Source organism: Sardina pilchardus, chromosome 10 (genome assembly GCF_963854185.1).
Source record: "Sardina pilchardus chromosome 10, fSarPil1.1, whole genome shotgun sequence".
Lineage (NCBI taxonomy): Eukaryota > Metazoa > Chordata > Actinopteri > Clupeiformes > Clupeidae > Sardina > Sardina pilchardus.
The window spans coordinates 1,900,478-1,923,426 of NC_085003.1; the positions used below are offsets into that span (position 1 = coordinate 1,900,478).

General features: G+C 39.8%; 1 protein-coding gene across 3 annotated transcripts in view; it reads left to right on the forward strand.

The window, feature by feature from the left end:
- LOC134094585 (AP-3 complex subunit beta-2) overlaps window positions 1-22,949 on the forward strand; it is a 59,576-nt gene that overhangs the window by 10,527 nt on the left and 26,100 nt on the right. For all 3 annotated transcript variants that reach the window (XM_062548172.1, XM_062548171.1, XM_062548174.1), the window contains exons 3-14: window positions 10,927-11,001; window positions 11,090-11,185; window positions 12,669-12,829; window positions 12,923-12,989; window positions 13,206-13,388; window positions 17,376-17,555; window positions 17,682-17,779; window positions 21,287-21,341; window positions 22,233-22,304; window positions 22,417-22,479; window positions 22,573-22,705; window positions 22,806-22,915. In XM_062548172.1, coding sequence (XP_062404156.1) covers window positions 10,927-11,001; window positions 11,090-11,185; window positions 12,669-12,829; window positions 12,923-12,989; window positions 13,206-13,388; window positions 17,376-17,555; window positions 17,682-17,779; window positions 21,287-21,341; window positions 22,233-22,304; window positions 22,417-22,479; window positions 22,573-22,705; window positions 22,806-22,915 — 1,293 coding nt within the window. The remainder of the gene's footprint in view (window positions 1-10,926; window positions 11,002-11,089; window positions 11,186-12,668; window positions 12,830-12,922; window positions 12,990-13,205; window positions 13,389-17,375; window positions 17,556-17,681; window positions 17,780-21,286; window positions 21,342-22,232; window positions 22,305-22,416; window positions 22,480-22,572; window positions 22,706-22,805; window positions 22,916-22,949) is intronic.

A 22,949-nucleotide genomic window follows, 5' to 3' on the forward strand; every position in this document is an offset into this window, starting at 1 on the left:
AACACGGTATGAAATATTCTAGAAGCAGTGTCACTCCAATTGTCAGGATCTGGACTGGACTGAGTTGACTTTTGTAACCCTGGTGCCCATTTGGTAGGGGTGTGCAAAAAAATCGATACGCATTCGAATCGCGATTCAAACTCTACCGATTCAGATCTAAAATTAGTTTAGGCCCTAGTTCGCCATTCCCATAAATGGCGCCGCGTCTATTTGAAACTCCTGATGCCTGAGCAGTCTTTACTTGACATAGCCTACTACAGATTAATGAAAAGAGTTCAGCTGAAGCGCTGAGGTAGCCTAGTCGGCGCAAACGCCAATTTTATTTTTCGGAGGTCCTTCATTAACGGAGCGCGTTAACAGACCGCTGTCAATGGCAACAGGTTTTGAAAGTGAAAGCAGACGGGTAGGAGCCTTCTAAAGAACATTTGAGTCAAGTTCAGTGTTGTGCGTGGCAAACTATTGCAGCAAATCGATCTAAAAAGACATAGGCTAGGCCTACTTTATGCACTTGTGTTTTCATGTGTTGTTTGTCCTGTCGGTATTTTCCGATAGGCTAATGATAGCAATCTCATGATGCTGCTGATCAATTGAATTACATTTCTGCCGTGTAGCCTATTACCGTGCTTGAAGTTAGCTGTGGCAGACTAGACTAGAGGGCTGCATTGGGACTGGGACCCGCCGGGTCCCGCGGGACCCAACGCAAATCTTGCGGGAACGGGCGGTATGAACTTGACTGCGGGCGGGAGCGGGCGGCAGAAAAAAAACTCTGCGGGATCGAGATTTAGCATAGCAATAAAATGGAGAGCATAATTGGAGTGGAAAGCCTAGCCTAGCCTTGCCTCCCATTGAGATACAGTGAGGGTTTAATTGTTTGTCGTGCGCGCTCTGTTGCGACTGTCATGAGGCAGAGGAGCTGTGATGCGCCTGGCTCGCTGCATGCCTGAATATTTTTATTTCTTTCCCGATATCTCAGACAGGCGTCCGTCATTTAGTACACAACACACTGGGGGTGTGCAACACAGCCTAAGTGGCTGCATAAGTTGCAAAGATGTTTTAACTGAACGCAGTTTTTGTAGCCTAATGATTAAACGAAGTTCTAGCCGTGAACGGTCATTCAAACACAGTTGTTTTCTATTCAAGCAGCTGTTTTTTTCTCTTGCGGGACGGGAGAAGATACAAAATCAATGCATGTCTATTACAGTGCGGGCAAAAATTATCAGAATATCGCGGGAGCGGGCGGGACTAAACATAAACATTGCGGGCAGTGGCGGTTCTAGGATTTTTCTGTAACAGGGGCCATTAAGGGGCCAGATGTTACATTCAGGGGCCGAGTACAGGGTACATCCAAGCACAGAAAATAATTTATTCAGTTCAAGTTTTCTCATTTATTTATACTGTGCGTAAAGGACACAATGCATAGAACTCATTGAATGCAACACACCACACGCACATACTCTTACCCTTATACTCTTATTTATACTATGCATAAAGGGTACACTGCATACAACAATGCATAGACCACACACACACACGCACACACACACACACACATTACTACAGCAATACTGCCAAGCAGTGGCGTGCGGTGAGGTCTGTGGCAGGGTAGGCAGTGGCCATTCACATGTGTAAATTCCATCCATACACTCGCAAATATTACTATATTTTCATGGTAATACTCCTCCTACTTAGTCATTTTACAGATTCAGAGGCGTCACTAGGTGTGCATTTTTAAAAAACATTTTTTTTTTTTTTTTTTTACCCTACGGTGGTCTGGGGGAAATTTTGAAAATTGGGCTGTTAAAGATGCAGTTTCAACGTAGTTTGAGAAGGAAATAAGGAAGAAAATTCGTTGGGGTCCTCCTCATCATATTTTTAATAACAAATAGCCTAAGCTAATTTCCCTCACTAGACCTACTGGTATTTATGGGGGATTAAGAGGGGGGAAATCGTTTTAACTGAGACCCAAACTTTTTTTTCTGCCCGTGACATGCTGGATAGGCTAGTGAATACCTGGTGCGTTGTTGGCTTCTTTAGTAGACCTGCTGCAAACGTGAGACATCTTGTAGGCTACTGTTGATGAAATATAACTTCGTTTTCTAGCCTCTCGGTGTACTTGGTTGACCATGGTTATCCGTCTGGGTTTTTAATTAGCTAAACTACATACATCCACCATTCATTTGTAATTGTATGCCTCCTCCCTGCTGTTTCCTATCTGGAGTTGTTCGAGCTGCTGATGTCCCGAGTCCCGTTGAGGCCGGACTGCCATTGGCTTATCTGCGTTCTAAAGGCAGCGCTTGGCGGGAATAAGCATGCTTATTCTCCCCATAAACTTTCGCATGAATCATGTAATACGCATGCGCAACCTCCGAAATTCGCAGCATTGAAATGAATGGTGAGGATAGGCAGAGACCTTACAAGCCTACCCTGGCCTTTGGAATCAAAGCAAGCTTTGGGACTGCTTGCTTGGGCGTTCCCACGGTAACCAGGCATGTTTGCTTTGCTGCGTAGTTCAGTGTTGTGAATCGCTGTTTGCGTAAGCCTTCACGTTTGAGTTTTTGACCTTAAATAAGACGTAAATTTACTTTTTAGAATTGAAATTGCATTCTAATTGTATTGTTTGTGACTTCAGTGTGAGCTTTTAATAATATTTTTTAAAAATACGTGTCGTCCTTCTTTTTAAAATGAAATTTACTCAGGGTAGGCACTGCCTACCCTGCCTACCCTGACCGCACGTCACTGCTGCCAAGCCTGAAAAGCTCATGGAACATCTCTTTGAAAGACTCCAGAAAAGCAACAAACTCAAGGAGCGTGGTCACTTTTTTCTATCCTATCCAGCACTCTCTTGATCTGATACACATACTCTTACCCTTATACTCTTATCTATAGGCTACTATGCATAAAGGGTACACTGCATACAACAATAGACACCCCCCCCCCCCCACACACACACACACACACATTACAGCAAGCCTGAAAAGCTCATGGAACATCTCTTTGAAAGACTCCAGAAAAGCAACAAACTCAAGGAGTGTGGTCACTTTTTTCTATCCTATCCAGCACTCTCTTGATCTGATACACATAGGCTACTCTTACCCTTATAGGCTTATTTATTTGCTGCAACTGAGCAGAGCAGCCACTCGTTTAATATGAGCCCTAAGCTGTTTTAAGGGCATTTTCACTACCTCTAGTTAGAAGCATTTATTCTGGTCATTGTAAGTGCCATTCACACATGCTACATATTGCTTTTTTCAGCACAGTCCAGATCTGTCACAATATCATGTATAAATACTTGCATTGATTTGATTTAGATTTTTAAATAATACAAATTTGAAAAGCGTACTATACAAATTCTTACATTTTGACGTGTAGGCCTGGTATCTCACCACAGCAAGCTGACAGCTCAACATGACTTGCATGGTTGTGTAGGCCTGACTGTCCTGAAAATGGCAATATAAGAACCATGATGGAGGTATACTTTGGGGCTGAGCAATTTACAGAAATATGTGGTGTGTGCCTTCCAGAAATAAATGGCAATTTTTATTTAGTGATGAAAAAAATGACTTTCTCTCCATATTTGTGACACTAGCTGATCTCTCCATATTTGTGACACTAGCTGATCTGACATGACTTGTTTGCGATAGCACACATGACGTGCACAGATGATGATTCTCTATAATATTTGTTTTACTGCATTGCAATGAACACAGTAAAGGCAAAAAGTGTTTATTTGACAAACAAATTTGGATGCAATATGAGTCTTGAATTGGATACCATACAGGAGTTTGCTAGGATCTCAAAACCGTGTTATGAACGTGACTTGTCAAAGAGAAACACATGATAACATTGGATTATGAACATAGGCTATTATGCCACACAAAAACACGAGGTAAGTGGAGCTAAATGAAGTTATTATTTTGCTGTCACTTCGTCTGTTTTATGGCCTAGAAGGTTGTATTTGGTATCTGTGGATAGCTCTAGCTCTCCTCTTTCATCTGACATGCGTGCATATCTTTTTGATAGCGGTTTCACGAGGAAATCAAACGAGAGTAAAGGTAGCCATTTAGCTATATGACATTATTATTTGTTTGTAACTTCGTCTGATTTTATAATACGAAATTATCGATGTATTTGGTATCAATGCAAAGCTCTGCTTCTCCTCTTTCATTTGATATGCGTGTCATGTCTGTGCGATGCGTGGTCCGCGAGTAATTCAAGCGAGAGTTCTGGATGCGCCGGTGAACGCAGAGCAGACTGTAAATATGATATACTTTGATTTAACTTCATGATTTTATTTTATTTTCATACTTGATCGTACAGACAAGTGTCTAGTATCGTTGGAAAGCCCCGGTTCTGCTCTTTCCTGCAATATAAGTCTCATCTCGCTGTGACTAATAATAGCGGAGCAATGTAACAAAGAAAATGTGTGCGTTTTTAATGTGTGCGTTAAAAAGACTCCGGTTGCTCTTTCATCGGCGATTAATGGAACAGGGGCACTTCGGGGGCCAATCAGATTTCAGTAGGGGCCAGGGCCCCTGTGGCCCCGCCCCTAGAACCGCCCCTGATTGCGGGTGCGGGCGGGACTGTAACACACACTCCGCGGGTGCGGGCGGTAATGGTCAGAATTTCTGATTCTGCGGGCGGGATTGGGATGAAGAAAACAGTCCCGCGCAGGGCTCTAGACTAGACTCACTGATTTTCATAGTTTTAACCACAAAGTCTGTTCAGGGGTATAGTTTAACATCTTACCATTTCACGTTAGTCCAGCCCTTCACCTCAGTGAACCAGGCACCCCATGTCATCTAAAAAATATCTCGGGAGGGCTTCCATAGTAGCCTACGTGAGAAAACTTGTGGTGACAGTGCTTAGAGAAAAAAATAACGTTACCATGCTCGGAAAACGTCAGTCTTGTATGTAACATTGAGCTGATATTTTGTGAAAACAGCCCACCGTAGCATTGTGCAAACTAGTCTTCAAGTCGCTTATTTAAAGGTACAGTCTGCATTTTATTCCTAATTCTCCATTTAGCGCGCGCGCTTGTAAAACTATGGTAGCCTACACAATCCTGGCGCAGTATAGAAACAGTTAGGGCCTACCATTTTACTTTGGGAGAGTTGTAGGCTAGGATCCACAGTGTTACTTTGACAGGAGAGGGAAATGTGTCATTTGATTCCATTTTCAACTGAAATATCAACAACCTTCAAGCTGCATCTATCAGCATCAATATCAGAAGGTTATATCATATGATTTCTTATTTTATAAATTGGCCCAGGTGACAGGGGGCAGGCTATATAGTATCCTTTAGTAGGTTATAGTAAATAATGTAGTCAAAATTATAATGTTGCCCATCCTTGTGAGTGGACAGAATGAAAGCAATACATCTTACCCAAATAAGCTGACATTGAGTAGAATTAAACTTATTTAATTTGTTGTGCTTCTTTTCTTTTAAATTGTATGTCTACTGCAAAGTAACTATACTGCGAATTGTTTTTTTGAATCGAGAATCGTTTTTGAATCGAAAATCGATTTTGAATCGAATCGTGAGCCTGAAAATCGAAATCGAATTGAATCGTGAAATTCTCTGAATCGTGCACCCCTACCATTTGGTGTATTGCCCTGTGTTTGTTTCCTCTTGCTGTTTCCCCATGTGCTCTGTTCACCTGTCTTTCATCTGTCCGTCTCCATCCTTTAACTGAAAGGTGACATAGAATGGAAATCATTTTTTTCTTGGTTTTCATGAATTATGAGAGGTTGTGCATAAACAAAGAGCTATCATGAACATGAGGCATGGTTGTGCCCTCCTTCATATGAAAATCTTGTACAGACACAAAAAAATGGGCGATTCAGCAAAACTGCTTGCTTGTGATGTCAGACATCGCAAAGCCATTGAAGTTTAATTGGGGTTGCCAAAGAGGGCGCCATTTAGTCAAACAGACTAAATACCCAAACAGATTTCAATACCCAGCCTAAACATATGGTTTTAATTAGTCTTGTAAAATTGCAAATGAGTTTATTTTTTTAAATCAAAGTTGAATATACAATTTTAACATCAGAGAACACAGTGCAATACTCAATTCATCCATTCTTTGTCCTCTTTAAATGGTCTGCACTCTGCACTTCCTGTCTTGTTAGTTTCCCTGTTTTTCCCTGTTCCTTGTTGTCTTGTTGGATTTGTCCAGTCCTTTGTCATTCTGCTAAGTCTGTGTATTTGAACCCCCGCTCCTCTGTCCTTTGTCGGTTTGTCTCTTTGTTTGCTCTTTGTCTCTTTGTTTGCTCTATTCTTCATGTCAGTACATAAGTGTAAGTGTAAGTCAATAAATGTGTTTGTTTGCTGAGAAGAGTCTTGCGCATGGGAAGCACAATTAGAACACAATTGTAAAGATACTTTTCATAGCATATTTTTCCACTCAATATTTTTTACTGTCAATATTCACACCCACTCACTCACTTCACATTGTTTTTCTGCTAAATAGGCACTAAGGCTGCGCAGTTATGGCAAATATTGTGTTTGGTCACTGTGGTTAACACAAGAACTCATTGACTTTGGATAGACCATAGCCTACTTAACACTAAAGATTGCCTTGAACTTAAAATATGATTCAAGTGAATAATAAAACAGTACAAATTGATCAAATAAATATGTAATATACAAATAATATGTCTATTGATCTACCAATGTATTGATCAAAAAGGCAATCATGGTCCTGAAGTAACAGGAAAAGAACTGAAGGCTAAATGAAAGTTATTCAGGCCAATATGGAAATTCTGGTAGTATAGGGCTTCTCAATTTTGGTAATGTAATCTCGTAAATGCCAAGAAAATAGGAATGACATGTTTGCTTTGACTAAATTATCATTATTATTATCATCATCATTATTATCATTATTATTGAGTAGTAGTAATAGTAATAGTAGTAACTGTGTTCACTAAGTGTTTCAGGTTGTCAAATGATGTAGGATGTAGCCTCCTGTCTCTGTCTTCACCACTGTGTGGGCTGGAGCTGTTGTCTTTGTCTGTTGTAAACACTCTGGTCTGGAGCTCTTCTATAGTAGCCTAACCGCTCTGTGTTCTGGAGCTGTTGTCTGTTTGTACAGTATGTAGTCACCACTCTGTGGTTTTGAGCTATTGTCTGTCTGTATGTAGAAACCACTCTGTGTTCTCGAGCGGTTGTCTGTATGTAATAACCACTCTGTGTTCTCGAGCGGTTGTCTGCCTGTATGTTTTGAGCTGTTGTTTGTCTGTATGTAGTAACCACTCTGTGGTTTTGAGCTGTTGTCTGCCTGTATGTAGTAACCACTGTGTGGTTTTGAGCAGTTGTTTGTCTGTATAACCACTCTGTGGCTTTGAGCAGTGTGTCACCAACAGCACTCCCTAATTGATTACTAGACATAATGACTGTCAACACTGAAAGCTAACTGTAGAACAAGTTGGAGTTTGCTAAAAGCAGTGCTGTTGTTGGATAATGGCACATGCCTCTTATATATTGTCTATATCTCATAGCCTTTACACTATCTTTGTGAAATTGGGACTATAATCTCAGGTCTAGGGCAGAGGCTATGTCAACCAGCTCTGGCAATATCATGGTGTTTATGTATTTGCCATTGTGATTTGGTGAGGCCTGTGCTCTCTCTGTACTGTCAATATTGAGTTGTTGAGGGCTGGTTTGAAAATACACACAGATTATTCTCCAGACAGATCCAGATCAAGATGAGATTCATACCTGATGCCTGTGCTTAATTTGTGAATCAGGACGTCCTGGAGCACATTGATCATCATCATAGATTTCATCCATATCCAATAAATCAATTTATGTGTACATTCAGGACTGTATACCCATCGGCTTGTAGATGGTGGTATTACAGTTTTTCTTAATTGTTTCCACACAATTTCTGGTACTTGAGACACAATTCCAATAATATGTAGCTCATGCACCAACCTCCTGAACTGATTCTGCTGAACTATAAGCACAAGTTCTGCTTTACACTCAAATTGCAGTTCTAAAACACACTGTTTAAAAACACTACACACAATTATCTGCATTAGACATACTTTTCATGAAGAAAATCTCTTGTTTTCACAACGAAGACACTGCCATTCAAATTCTAAAGCTAACTGCCCTACCATGCACACTGACTCATCAGATGGGCAAACACCTGTCACACGGTTTTACAATTAGCAATCTAAGACAGCGCTAATACCGAGTTTTCGTATGCGCAGAATGCGAACGCTGTGCTTTACTATATTGCGTGGAATTTACTAAGCTGTCACTCCATTACGTTAATTGCGTCCAACACCGCCCGTTCCCGCCCCCTGTAACACGCCAATTGCGTGTGCAGAGCTAAACCACAAGCGCAGTTGAATATTGCAACATTAAAAAGAATCAAAGTTTAGCGATCATACATGATACAAAGAGATGTCAACGAGCAGTGACAGACAAAGGCCTAGTAGTTCTACTAATCCACTTAAAAAATACTTGAACTATTTACTACACGTAGACCAGGGCTATGATGACTTACAGTTTTTTCCAATCGTATACACACAAAAATTAAGGTTATCAGACAGTTAACAATACTTAGCACTTAAGAAGCAAAACACCTGCGCAGAGTAGTACAACAGTAAGCACAAATTCAGCTTCACACTTTTTGCGAAACATTACACACAGTGAATGTCAAAACGTAAAACACATTTTCACACCTTAGACACAGATAAAGATTGTTAGGTACCTCCCTCTCATTACAAAGCCCTGGCTTGCCAATGACCACACTACTGAACAAATTGAATAATCACATCCACCAGGTGTGTAAGCACACATGTGCAAAATTGAAAACGCAGCACTCAGGTGTGTTATGCTCGATCCTCGAGGGGCGTTCCCACTGATCTATAACTAACACTGGATAGACTATCCCATTGTTTTCGCCCCATCATTCTTTATGTCGATCAGTGAGGATTGAGGCCAGAGGAGCGAGGGAGGATGTATAAAAGCCCAAATGAGAGGCACCCATAGCCTGTGATGTGGTGAACTCTTATGGCCTGATCCAGCTAGACAGAGAGATGATTAGAGTATTATGTATTGTTGGTACTTGTTTGTATTGTTGCTTTAGTTTTTCTTCAGTGACTGTAAGTGTACAGTACTTTTTGTTTGTGTACAGATTTTTATTTTTCTACACTTTACAGTAGTAAGAACTATAATTTTGCCATTTTCTGTTGATTGACTTGTCACTGTAACTGAACATATGGTACAGTGAAATAAATGAATATTGTCTGCAGCATCAGTTTTATGCATTGCTTGATGTTTATGTTTATATTTTTGTAATCTAAATTATCCTAATGCTCTCAAACAATATGTCTGAATAAGATTGGAAGATGTTTTTTACAGATGTGTTTTGAATTTATTGTGTTGGTGTGTATAAGATAGCGACAGTGTGGAATCATTCAAATAATGTGTTAGTGATATGAGAACAGTATAAGGTTTTATCAATGTGTTTATTGTTTTGACAGAAATATTTAATTTTGCTAACAATCTGTTATGTTCTGCTGATTAGGTGTTGTGTTTGGTTAATTGTGTGATGTGTTCAGACAAAAAGAGCCCCGTTTTCAAAATTGTGTGTAAACGATTGGAAAAAACTGTAATACTTAGTCTAACAGATTTAGAAGGGCTATGTTGTGAAAGAGACAATACGATTACAGAGGCAAATGAAAGTTAAGGTTGCTTTTGACATAGTACAATGACGAAAACTGATGCTCTGAATACTGATTCCGCTGTCTCTTAACGTTTTTTCTAAGAGAAGCAGTCAACCGCAATTTGGATTACACCTGCTTTTAGCAGGCGGAAGTTTTTCAACGCAAAATATACGTGCGCTGTTTACATACATATTTCGGAATACTTAATCAATCGCTATTAGCACCTCTCCTCCCCTGTACTTGCGCGTTACACCCATTTTCAGCTGATCCGCCCAGGAATTAATATGCATGACACGGAAAAGCGCAAATAGCCATTCTCAGCTCCCACGGCAGGCAGTCTGCGCGTTTGTCTCATTGCGGCCTGTTAATACATATCCTCCCCATGTTTTTACGCGCACGCTACGCCTGAAATGGGCGCAAAACGTTAGTACATCTGGCCCTGTGTGTGTTTGTGTTCTGTGTTATCTGTGTGTATTCTGTGTGTGTTCTCTCTTTCTCTCTCTCTCTGTGGGTGTATCTGGGTGTGTGCCTGTGTGTGTGTGTGTGTGTGTGAGTGTGTGGCTGTGTGTGTGTGTGTGTGTCTGTGTGTGTGTGTGTGTGCGTGTGTGTGTGTGTGTGTAATCTGATATTGGAGTGACAGTGACGGCAGTGAACATAGTGAACATATACAAGCAGACACACATACACACACACACACACACACACACACACACACACACACACTCATAGACAGAGAAGCACTCATACACAAAAGCAAGCGCACACATGCACACACTCATTTACATACATAAAAGTTGCAGTAGGGGATGGAGTAGGCGATGGAAACAAACGCGTGATTGATATTTGCAGAGAGAATGTGCAGGACTGAGCGGCGGTTATATTGTGTGTATCACTTTGCAGTACATCTAATTTGATGTATTTTCATGCAGAAAAAACAGCCTGGGGTAAATTTCGCCAGAGTTACACTGTAAAATGAACTGTTAATCCCTGTACACATCAGACTGTGGTTGGGACTTCAGAGAGCATCCACTTAGCCTTCCTTCTGCAACACTGGCTGCACAGGTCCTGGATGGTTGGTTTATCAGTCCTTGTGATGTGCTGCTGTGCTGCCCTTTGCAAAGCCTTGCAGTCATGGGTAGTGCTGTTGTCAGGGCTGTCCCAAAAAATAAATCTAGTGATTATTTTTTTGATTAGTTGACTAATCTAGTTGACTAATCTAATATGTTCTGTTGTTTGCCAACAAAACAGATGATTGCCAGAGGAAAGAATGCCTCGGAATTGTTTCCAGCCGTGGTGAAGAATGTGGCCTGTAAAAACATTGAAGTAAGTTCTGACTTAAGGGTGCTAAATACTTAAATAATCAATAATCAGCCTTGATGTTGAAATGCAATGCTTTCTTCTGTCTTGACAGGTGAAGAAGCTTGTGTATGTTTACCTTGTGCGTTATGCTGAGGAACAGCAAGATCTGGCTCTGCTCTCCATCTCCACGTTCCAGCGCGGGTTAAAGGTTACCTATGGACACAAATGAAAAAACAAAAAGAATATGAAGCAGAATTTTGCTGAATTATGATGCACTCTTAGTTTTTCATTGTTAGTGTTGAAGTCTCTGACTGAATGATACTACTACATTGATCATTGGTCAAGTCATATTTGAATCACTGATTCCATTCTTTGAAACAGCCATCCACCTACAGATTTGTTTTAACATAATAGTACTTGCCTTGTTATCAAGTAATTGATCATTTTTGAGAATCATTTTGTGGAATGTACAAAATCTTAAAACACCTGATCATTCATACAGCCAGCTCTTCATCACACACTTGCAGGCTTAGCACCAAGTAGTTTAAAGCTTTGGCCTGTGGACACGGCACAGTATGTATTGAAGAAAGAGTTACGAATATTAAGCAAAAGTACTGTAATGTAAAAAATGAGTGAACATAATTTTGTTTGAAGTACCGGTATTTCCTTATGTTTTTAAGCACACACTGCACATATTCCATTTTATATTCGGGGGCACATTTATACACTATATTACCAAAAGTATTGGGTCACCTGCCTTGGCACGCATATGAACTTCAGTGCCATCCCATTCTTACTTCATAGGGTTTGATACGATGTCGGTCCATCCTTTACAGCTGTAACAGCTTCAACTCTGCTGGGAAGGCTTTCAGGATTGTGTTTGTGACCATTTTTGACCATTCTTATGGAAGCACATTTGTCAGGTCACACACTGATGTTGGACGAGGAGACTGGCTCTCAGTCTCTGCTCTAATTCATCCCAAAGGTGTGGATGGACTTGACTGGCCTACACAGAGTCCTGACCTCAACGCAACAGAACAGCTTTGGGATGAATTAGAGCTGAGAGCCAGTCTCCTCGTCCAACATCAGTCTGTGACCTCACAAATTTGCTTCTGGAAGAATGATCAAAAATTCCCACACTCCCACACCCACACCTTGTGGAAAGCCTTCCCAGCAGAGTTGAAGCTGTTACAGTTGCAAAGAGTGGACCGACATCATATGGATTAAAAATGGGATGGCACTGAAGTTCATATAAATCAAGGCCCAGTGACCCAATACTTTTGGAAATACAGTGTCTATAGACCCTTTTAACTGCATAAACAGACATGTGTGTTCCTGAAGCATTTCTGGTTTCATAGAAAACAACACTGAGCTAATGCTAACTTCGAAAAAAACGTTTTACAGTCAACATTTAAAAAAGTTGTAAAGTTTATATTTTGTAGAGCATTACCCTAAAGTCTGATCCATTTTCATTTCAAAGTGTCTGCGTTGGTTTTGAGTGTGTCAACCGGACACCCTTTAAGAACAGATTGAAAGTTTTATAGACAGTAATGTTACTAATCCATCAATTGATTTGTCATCCTCCTGTTATATTTGAGCTGCTTGCTCCAACAGGTCACAAATAAGAGAGTTTTAAAAGTGTGTCTGAAGGTTATTGTAATAATTTGAGTTTGAATCTTTGTTTTTCTCAGGACCCTAACCAGCTGATTCGAGCAAGTGCGCTACGGGTACTCTCCAGTATCAGAGTCACTATTATAGTGCCAATCATGATGCTTGCCATCAAAGAAGCTGCATCGGACATGTCTCCCTATGTCCGTAAAACTGCTGCTCATGCCATCCCAAAATTGTACAGGTACTAATAGCATTTCCTTAGGGTGTCATGGATGGAAAATGTTTTTGTTTTGTTTTATGTGATGTGTTTAATGCTTTCTGGGTATTTTATTAGTTTGGACCCTGAACAGAAGGACCAATTGATAGAGGTTATAGAGAAGCTTCTTGCTGATAAAACTACGGTAAGCCCGATTTCAAAAAGTTAGGGCATAATGAAATAGATGGTAGATGTACAGTACAGTATGGAAAGAATGTGGTGCTAAGTAACTGAGCTTGCTTTTATGGAAACATTTCAGACAACATTTAATCAACGCTGCATTATGGTTATCGAAAAACAAATAACAAATTTAGCTTTTTAAATTTAAGACTTAAAATGTGCTTTACATCTGTCTTTACAGCTTGTTGCTGGAAGTGTTGTCATGGCCTTTGAGGAGGTTTGTCCGGAGCGCATTGACTTAATCCATAAAAACTACCGTAAATTGTGTAACCTACTGATTGATGTGGAGGAATGGGGTCAGGTGGTCATCATCAACATGCTTACCCGATATGCTAGGACTCAATTCCTCAACCCCAACATTAATGTAAGTATGCTGATACTGGTGGAGACCAGCTTGTTTTTGTTATTATGACCGACCCTGACATGCTGTCTTCACCAGAAAAAGCTAAATATCCAAAATCAAATTAGATGCATTATTACTAGTGCTAAAGTGGGACCGATATGGGGCAATGATATGATTCTGTGTCCTAGTCCATTACTGAATAATCACTGTCAATGAAGTATTTATGTATAATAAATAAATGTCCCGTTTACTTCAAGAACAGCATTGGCTACCCACATAATGCCTCTTGGTTATGAGTAGGCTATAGCAGTTAATTGGATAAGGCCTACACTTCATGAACACTGCTTATGTCAACAGAATTACGCTAGAGCAGAGGTAACAAAGGAGTTTACAGATCTAAACAGGATCAGGGTTCTATCCCCGAGAGTTACATATTGAGAGTTTTTTTAATGCAACAAAAAAATATTTGACATTTGACTTCGAAACTGTTTTAGCATGTGATTATTGAGTAACTAAGACACAGGTTTTGTAAGATTAGAGCAGTAGGTTAATACAGAATAGAATTTCAATTCTAAACCACACATGTGTTTTCTGATCTGCGTGTGTTTCTGTTTCTGTTTGTGTTTTCAGTTTCAGAGCTTGCATGTGCTGTAAATTGGCAGCTCGTTTCTGAAATGTAAACGTTTTCTGAATTTGCAGCACGTTTTCTAAATGATGTTCACGTTTTCTTAAGTCGTTTATTTTGGCTATTTGCATGTGTTTTGTTGATTTGCATGTGTTGTCATAAGTTGCACGTCGTTTGCACCTGTCGGCCACCATAAAGATAGGACTGAAGAACTAGAGGACAAAAGAAAGTGTTCTGGTGAAATGTTCAGTTGAAATTGTTGCACGCTGATCCCACTGAAAGCCTACTTACTATAAACCCATGTTCTTGGCATTTATAGTGCACTGAATTTCTAAATCATTTAGCTTCATTTCTTTATTCTTTATTCTTTATATTTCTTTATATTCTCTACAGTTCCGATATTCTTTAGAAACAATGCTCCAGTTGCCCCCATGTTTGCCCCTGCAATTGATTTTATACTAACAAAAGCAAATGTGACACTGGGCCTATATGATTGCAAATAGATAATAAATAGGGAATTAAAACAACTCCTAGAAATGAACTAATACTGAAACTGAAGAATTAGAATCTTTCACCTGAAAAAAAGAAATTGTCCCGACGCAGCCAGCATGATTCCCCACGGTTAAGTAATTGACTAACTGACAGACCAAACTTTCCAAACTATGACCAAACTATGAATTGAAATTAGATTCAGATTTTATTTCAACAGCATCAACCTCAACCAATAAGACACAGTCAAAAATAGCAACAGGCTACAGATGAGAAACACAAATAGATGTTGGCAACTGTGATTGAAATTGAAGGTGCTGTCAATCATTTGAATTTATCTGACAGTATCCAAATACTATTAGGTGATGTTGGCAGTGATTAACACATGGAGTTTTCACAACTGTAGGTAAAATGTGTAATTGTCTCATTACAGTAAACTGTTAAATTGATATTTGGAGTCCAAAGAGGTTTCACTTCATTTCAAACTATGCTATATCTAATTTCATTTTCATACATGATGATCGATTATTAAAGGTGACATAGAATGGAAATATTTTTTTTCTTGGTTTTCATGAATTATGAGAGGTTGTGCATAAACAAAGAGCTATCATGAACATGAATCATGGTTGTGCCCTCCTTCATATGAAAATCTTGAACTTAGAAATAGACACAAAAAAATGGGTGAATTAAAAAAGAGCCTGCTTATGATGTCAGACATCGCAATGCCATTGAAGTTCAATTGGGGTTGCCAAAGAGGGCGCCATTTAGTCAAACAGACCATTTCAATACCCAGCCTAATTATATGGTTTTATTAGTCTTGTAAAATTGCAATTTAGCTTTTTTTTTTTTTAAATCAAAGTTGAATATATGTGACTCTCCACGGCAAAACCAGTCGCTTGTCACAACAGACGTTTCTGAGAAATATGACCATTTATGTCACTTGTGCTAAAATCGTGGATTTTTTTTTGTGTGTGTGTTTTGAAACAGTGGGAGGTCTACACTGTACGGCCATGAATACATTTCGCCGAAAAACTGACCTTTTCTAGTCTAAAAACGTGAGTTTCTTGAGGTGAGAAAGTTAGAGGAAGCAGGAAGTTAGAGGCGTCTCGTTTTTGCCACTCTATTCCAATGTTTACGGTAAATGCACTCATTGACAACCACCAAGCCATCAGCGTGCTGTGTCGTTGATACACGTACCGTAAATATTGTAATAGCGTTGTATAGCCTTACAAAGCGTTGGTGACTGTTGAGCCGACAGTTAACTTCAGAGGCAAATTTCTCCGTTTTTCTCTTGGCATGACAGGATGAACTCAACTCCTTTGAATGTTTATATTTCAGTAATATGACGTTCAATTCATTAGATATAGGTATTGTTTTGGAGGTTGAGTATGCCCCTTCCTGAAAACGTAATAACTATGATTTTGACCGCTCTCGACCGATGTTCTGTCACCTTCACCATTTTTTACCTGTTGTCATGGGAAACCACAGGTCTCGTTAATCCACTTGTGATTGGTCAGTTGTAAAAAAAGACAGCATGACGTAAGGTGTTTTTCCGCCAGAAGTTGAACATTTCTCAACTTCGAGCTGCAGAAAAAAGAAGCAGGCAACTTTTTTGAAAACACGGTCTCCTCCATAGGGTTATAATGTAAAACAGACGCCGGCAGCTGAATGTACCCTAAGAAGAGCATGGAAAAATTCCTCACACAAATAAACAAACAAACAAAGGGCAAATCAAGCATCAGTGAATGCATATACAATATATGCCCACATAGACCACAGACAAGACACAACAAACAGTATATTTAAAAAAAAAAAAAAAAATCTGTAGGCAGGAGGCTGCGCTAGAAATGAACCAGAGAGCTCTTGTATTGTGTAGGAAAAGGGGGCCGAACCTGTAGTTCATCAGTGAAGGTCATTGATATACTGAAGAAAGTTTTGCCATTTAAAGTAGTACCAATCTAACCTATCCAGCAGGGTGAGGGACACTCGTTCATATGCAGCAACTGTAGTCAGGGCATTGTACCGATCTGTTATTGATGGGGCATGGGCTGACTTCCACTGTTGGACTAGCAGTTTCCTACCAATCATGATAGCTGTTTGGACCCATTCTGCATAGACTGAGGCAATACTATCCTTTAGTGTAGATGGGTCTCCTAGTAAGTATAAACGACTGCAAAAGAGAAGAATATATACTATTTTAACATCAGAGAACACAGTGCAATACTCAATTCATCCATTCTATGTCACCTTTAAATACAGCGCCTATAAAAAGTATTGCCCTTTTTTTACAACAGTTTACAAAAAATATATATTACAAGTGAAAGCAGGTTTCAACAAAGTAATGTTAATTCATTAAAAATGTAAGTGAATGTGTGTAGTATATGATAATATAAAGACAACTGTGTGAGGAAGGTCCAGTCACTGCCGTATTCTTGGCTACAATTCCACCATGAAGACCATTTCTGTCGCGGCCACCAGGAAAGGCTTAACAAGTAGATTAATGAATGCCGAGCTGACTGCACCGTCAACTACTCAAATGCAGCGTCGACTACTCTCCTCTCGCGCTCATTGTGGTTTGCGCTGTATTTATTAATCGACTTGTTAGGCCTTTCCTTCAAGACACAATAAAAAGCACACATTTTATAACCTTTTCAAACACTTACTGTATCATGTTTACAATACTTCGATTTTTCTGTAGACAACATCACCACACTACCACAGAAGTGTCATTTTATTTTGAACATTGTCAGTGGTGAAACATAGAGTTTGTTTTTATTGTGTTAAGTGTGTCTGTATTTGTGTGTGTGTGTGTGTGTGTGTGTGTGTGTGTGTGTGTGTGTGTGTGTGTGTGTGTGTGTGTGTGTGTGTGTCACTGCTTTATAATCTTGCCATAGGAGTCTCTTCTGGAGGAAGGCGGGGAGAAGGCTTTCTACGGTTCTGATGAGGATGAGGAAGCAAAGGAGGAGAATACTGAAGCATCCACAGTGGCCAAAAGAAAACCCTATGTCATGGATCCTGACCACAGACTTCTACTGAGAAACACTAAACCTCTCCTACAAAGTCGGAATGCAGCTGTAGGTTGTTTGTAACAATTGCTACCACTGTAAAAAAAACATGTACCTAAAAGAATGAAAATACACAAAAATGTTCATAGGACAAAATAATGTGTTCCTTTTCCCCTTCTCTTTTATTTTGTTCAGGTTGTAATGGCAGTTGCCCAGCTCTACTTCCACCTTGCCCCAAAAGCAGAGGTTGGTGTCATCGCAAAAGCTCTTGTTCGGCTTATGAGAAGCCACAGGTTAGTTATACCTCATATAAAGAACTTTTGGCTTTGTAGGCAAACTGCTGAAGGTCCGGGGGCCGCATGTATCAGCACACCTGACATACTAATCAACACACTTGACATACTAGTCAACACACTTGACATTCTAAGCACTTTTCTATGCATAAAAAGGTATTCTGAAATAGATCCTTCCAAGGGAAACAGGTGTACCTCTTCACATGGCCTTGGCAGTGGCGTGCACATAACATTTGTTATTTACAGACTGGTTTATCAATCACTCTATTCTTGTGCATGTAGCTGAACTGTCAACATAGGTACACAGACGTGTATGCGGAAAATGTTAACACTAGAAGCACCGTGCCGTTCTGACCCACTTATACCTAGAAGCGCCGCGCCCCGGTCATTTGACTGCTTTGACGACCTACTAGAAGCGCCGTGCTGGTGTGAACTACTTAAAGCGCGGCTGAGGCGGTCAAAAGACCGCTGAGTCCTTAGACTGGGAGGCTGTTACTTACACATAATGATAGCTAGATGGCGCTTCCTGCACGAATCAAATCGTTTGGTCATAAATTCAGTTTGCACTAAGCCATGTGTCATCGTGTCAGACCGTGTTGTTGACATACAGCACGTTTGAGTTATCTGTTCATTTATTTGTGTTGATTTGTGTTGTTTGAGGTAAAAACTCTGGAGGAGTTCTTGAACAAACCTTAAGCAAACTTGACTTTCAACTTTTTCATAGTATTTCATTTTTTATATTTCGTTTTTACATTTTGTATGCTACTTAGAAATGTTATTTATAGGCTATTTTAAAACGGAGGCATGCGTTCTGTGATTAGGAGCCTGACCCGACGGGAGGGGAAGGATGAAAAATGTAGACCCAACACCGGTGTTGTTGGATCTCATAACACTGGCCCGCAGTTCGGGTTTGGGCAGATAATCTAAGCTCTAAAATGAATGGGTGGCTAGTTCCAATTCACTCCCCAAATTCACTTATATTAATTTAATAGGTAGCCCATATGTTCGCGCCGCCGAAAATGATCGGACTTGGAACAAAGAGCCTAACCTAGTCTGGTTTCAATTACACAGTAGCCAGGATTTCATGCCGCATTCTACAGGCTATCGCGGCTACTTTCTAAACAATTTTCATTAATTTAGGGAGAAGCATCTTGTAGGGTTTAGCTACCTCGGAGGGAGGGAGATAGAGAGAGTAGCTATGCTGAGCAGGCATAGGTGCGAGAAGTAGCCTAATTAAAAATGATGAGTGAAAGATGCGAATGTGTAGGCTATGTTTGCGATGTCTGCTGAAAAAAAGCTATAGGCTTATTATTTCTACAATTTAAGCTAACTTCTATGTGAATTCGTGATTCAACATTGACAACACATTTTAACGTTTTGGTGGGGCAGAGCTGTAGCCCACTGCCCTAAATCCCAAGGGTTGCTGGTTCGATCCCCGACCGGTTCATGGCTGACGTTCTTTTGAGCAAGGCATCAATAAAGTATATTCTATTCTATTCTTTTCTATTCACACAACTACACGCACGCTGGCGAATTCGAACATTCTGAAACGCGCATATACGATGAAACATGATTGCGCATTGTTCCACGAGTTAAACAGCCTAAACAGCCAGCCTACAGCCTATGCAGGGGGCAGAGAGAGGGGGTGGGGGTGGGGAGGCAGTTGTCCTCAATGCCGCAGTGATGTCTAGCCTGTGAACTGGTTAGACGAGTGTATGGGGGAGGTGGAATGATCGGTTTCAAATAGGCTATGTTTGCAATGGATAGTGTGTTATATAGACCCCGAAGCCATTTGCTTTGAGAATAACGGCTGGCTGATGAAGTTATTGGCTGGCTAGCTGGCTCAGCCAAAACCTAAATGCTGCTGCAGCCGCCAAAGTTTTCATGGCTGATAATGGCTTTAGTTGCCACTTCATGTCTACAGATGTCTATTATACTAGATCTCAACACACAATGTTATTGCATTGTTTTGGACAAAGTTCTGCACGTTTCACTTCAATGTAACAGTGCAGCAATCTCTGGAAACGGTGGAAGTCGCCGTAGCCTAATATCAAAGATCCTTCATTACTCCGCTTTAACCCTCTCTGCTAATATCGCGTTCAATGCTGTAAATCCGTCTGTTCCAGAACATTTGGTTCATATCATCAATCTTTGGTTTTGGTGTTTGTGCAACCGAGCCCTGAAGATTTAACAAAAGTCTGAGTAGCCCTACGTAGGAATTAGGAAAGTATGTAAAGCGAGATCAAAATTAGGCTAGGCTAACTTGTTTGCTTCTTTCCCCCATGTCGTCTCAGCGTGAGAAAAAACACATCGCGGAGAAGTCGTCAACTCACTGTGGGTCCTGTGTATCGTAGCAACGAGTACAATACTGATGTGGTGTATCCAGTTGGAAAATCTCATAGCCTAGCCTAGGCCTAGTTTCTAGGCTATCGTTTATTTTTCGCGTGTGTCTCTATGATATAATTATTTTTAGATGCAAAAAGTCTAACTGGCTTAACCAAAGTTTGTCAGATGGCGGCTCAATTTGGCTTAGAAAATTATTGGCTGGCGAAATTATGTTTCCTTAATGGTAAACAGTATTGTGATTCATCCGTTTATTTCTGATAGTTTGTAATTAAAAACCATTAACAAAAAATAGTTGTTCGTCGACATTGAAAAACGGTCTGTGAATTCAGTCAATATAAGCTACATCATTTCGCTCGTGTCGAGATGTGAACCCGGGTCTCCTGCATATTAGTCAAGGGAGTTAACTTTGCGTCACTTAACGTTTTGTACTTATGTAAGAAAATGCTTATACATTAGTCTGAGCTTTAAAAGATAGCCTACAAATAGAAGATAAGATACAACTATGAATGTACGTAGGCATACGTGCCCTACGTACATAAATAGGCTACGACGAATTTCAGTTGAAAATATTTTTTACACACGTAGGCCGTTTTCAAAACAAACTTGCATTTTACCACTTTAAATCGCCTCCATAGACTATGCCATGTAAATGAAAAATAGTTATTAAAATAAATCACATATATAATACATATTGCACATAGCCTATATAAACTATATGTTTTATGGTAAAATATTATTCTCATGCCCGACTGACAGGAAACCCTTGCAACATCTGCTGTGAGAAAAGAGAATAGCAGCCTGGACAAACATGGCCGAACGTGAGACAACATATCTCTAAACTAGCTTCTACCGGTGTGCTTTTGATCATGTAAAATTTCTGGGTGATAAAACACACGTATTTAGGAAAAGTTGTGAACGTAGGGTCCTGGAATTTAGTCGAGTGAAAAGATTTTTTTTGCAGTTCTAGGTAGGCCTATATCTAGGTCAAACCTACACGGCGCTTCTAGTAATACGCGTCAGCGGTCAAATGACCGGCGCTTGGCGCTTCTAGTGTTAAGCGCTTACCCTGATCATGAAATTACCCATTTAACAATATGGAGGCCAATGTGAAAATGAGTTATGTATGTGTAATTGTATCTGTTACTATCTATTGCTTCACAGTGAAGTCCAGTATGTTGTTTTGCAAAACGTGGCCACCATGACTATCAAAAGAAGGGTAAGAATTCACCAGTTCCACAGTTACATAAGAATGCAGGCCCATTCAAAAAATTACAGTCCACCATATCACAAAAATTTTGCCTAAATATAACCAAAAAAAGTCACATTTAAATCACCCCAAAACATGGTAACATTACCACAGTAGCATGATGATACAATTCTGAGTTTAGAATGTAGAAAAGGTTTTATTGCTAGTGATCATCTCAGCATGCTATGTAGACAAACCATGAGAGGATGAAACATTAATAATACCTTTACCACTGTATATTACTTATTCTTATGTTACTGCAATGTACTTAATCATACAAATAGATGACCTTGTGACTAGATAAAATACAGAAGCATATAAATATAAAACAAAACAATGTAGAAATTAAATATATATGTAGTTTCATCACACCACATAGTCTGATTATTTTACGGTAGCAGACATCAAGTGCCCCTTTCTGTAAGATCCACATTCAAGAATGATGTTCATGACATTCAAGAATATTGTTCATAACATTTTTATACAGATTATACTATTTTGACTGAGAGCTTGCAGAATCACAGCCTCATCAAAATGGGCAAAAAAGTGCCCTCTGTGGCTAAAGTTAATCATTCATGTACATTTTAGAAGAGCAGAATCAAATTTGTTCAGGCTTTATTGGGCAGCAGTCAGATGCTCTCAAAATGTTGTTTTGAAATTAGCCACAGTATTCATTTCAAACCTCTCTAGCCCATGCTCTCCTATGAAAGCTGTAATAAAGATGCACTTAGATAGCTGAAGGTGTGAATGTGAATTTAACATCCAGGATACGTGGTTAATGAATTGAGTCCACAACCACTCGACTTAGCAAGATTTGATGATGATGTCTTTTGCTTTTTATTGGTCTGATTGTTCCTGTAGGGGATGTTTGAACCATACCTGAAGAGCTTCTATATACGCTCCACAGACCCAACACAGATCAAAGTCCTTAAGGTACACTAATAGTAGTATACAGTCCTTTTCATCGTAGCAAAACTCTTATGCTTTTCCTTGCACCATAGTGTAGCATATCCATCCACTAAAAGATATCTCATTGTCTTCACAGCTTGAGGTTTTAACTAATTTGGCAAATGAGACCAATATTTCAACAATCCTTAGAGAATTTCAGGTAAATGCATGACCTCACACTAATTGAAGATGTTAAATTCATGCACACAAAAAATCTACTCGCTTTAAACATGTTTTTCTGTTTGGGATATAGACGTACATTAAAAGTATGGACAAAGATTTTGTTGCTGCAACAATCCAAGCCATTGGTCGCTGTGCCACAAATATTGGCGAGGTCCGGGACACATGTTTGAACGGATTAGTCCAGTTACTCTCCAACCGCGATGGTTAGTGCACCTGTTGTAGTAAATGGTTATTAAATCTATGATGCCACCACATGTTGAAATCACAAAAGAAAGCCCTCAAATCTGATGTGTGACATTACAGAGCTGGTGGTGGCTGAATCAGTGGTGGTGATAAAGAAACTCTTACAGATGCAACCGGAGCAGCATAGTGAGATTATTAAGCATATGGCTAAACTCACAGACAACATTCAGGTAAGGTTGTTCAACCTGTTTTGTCATATACCTG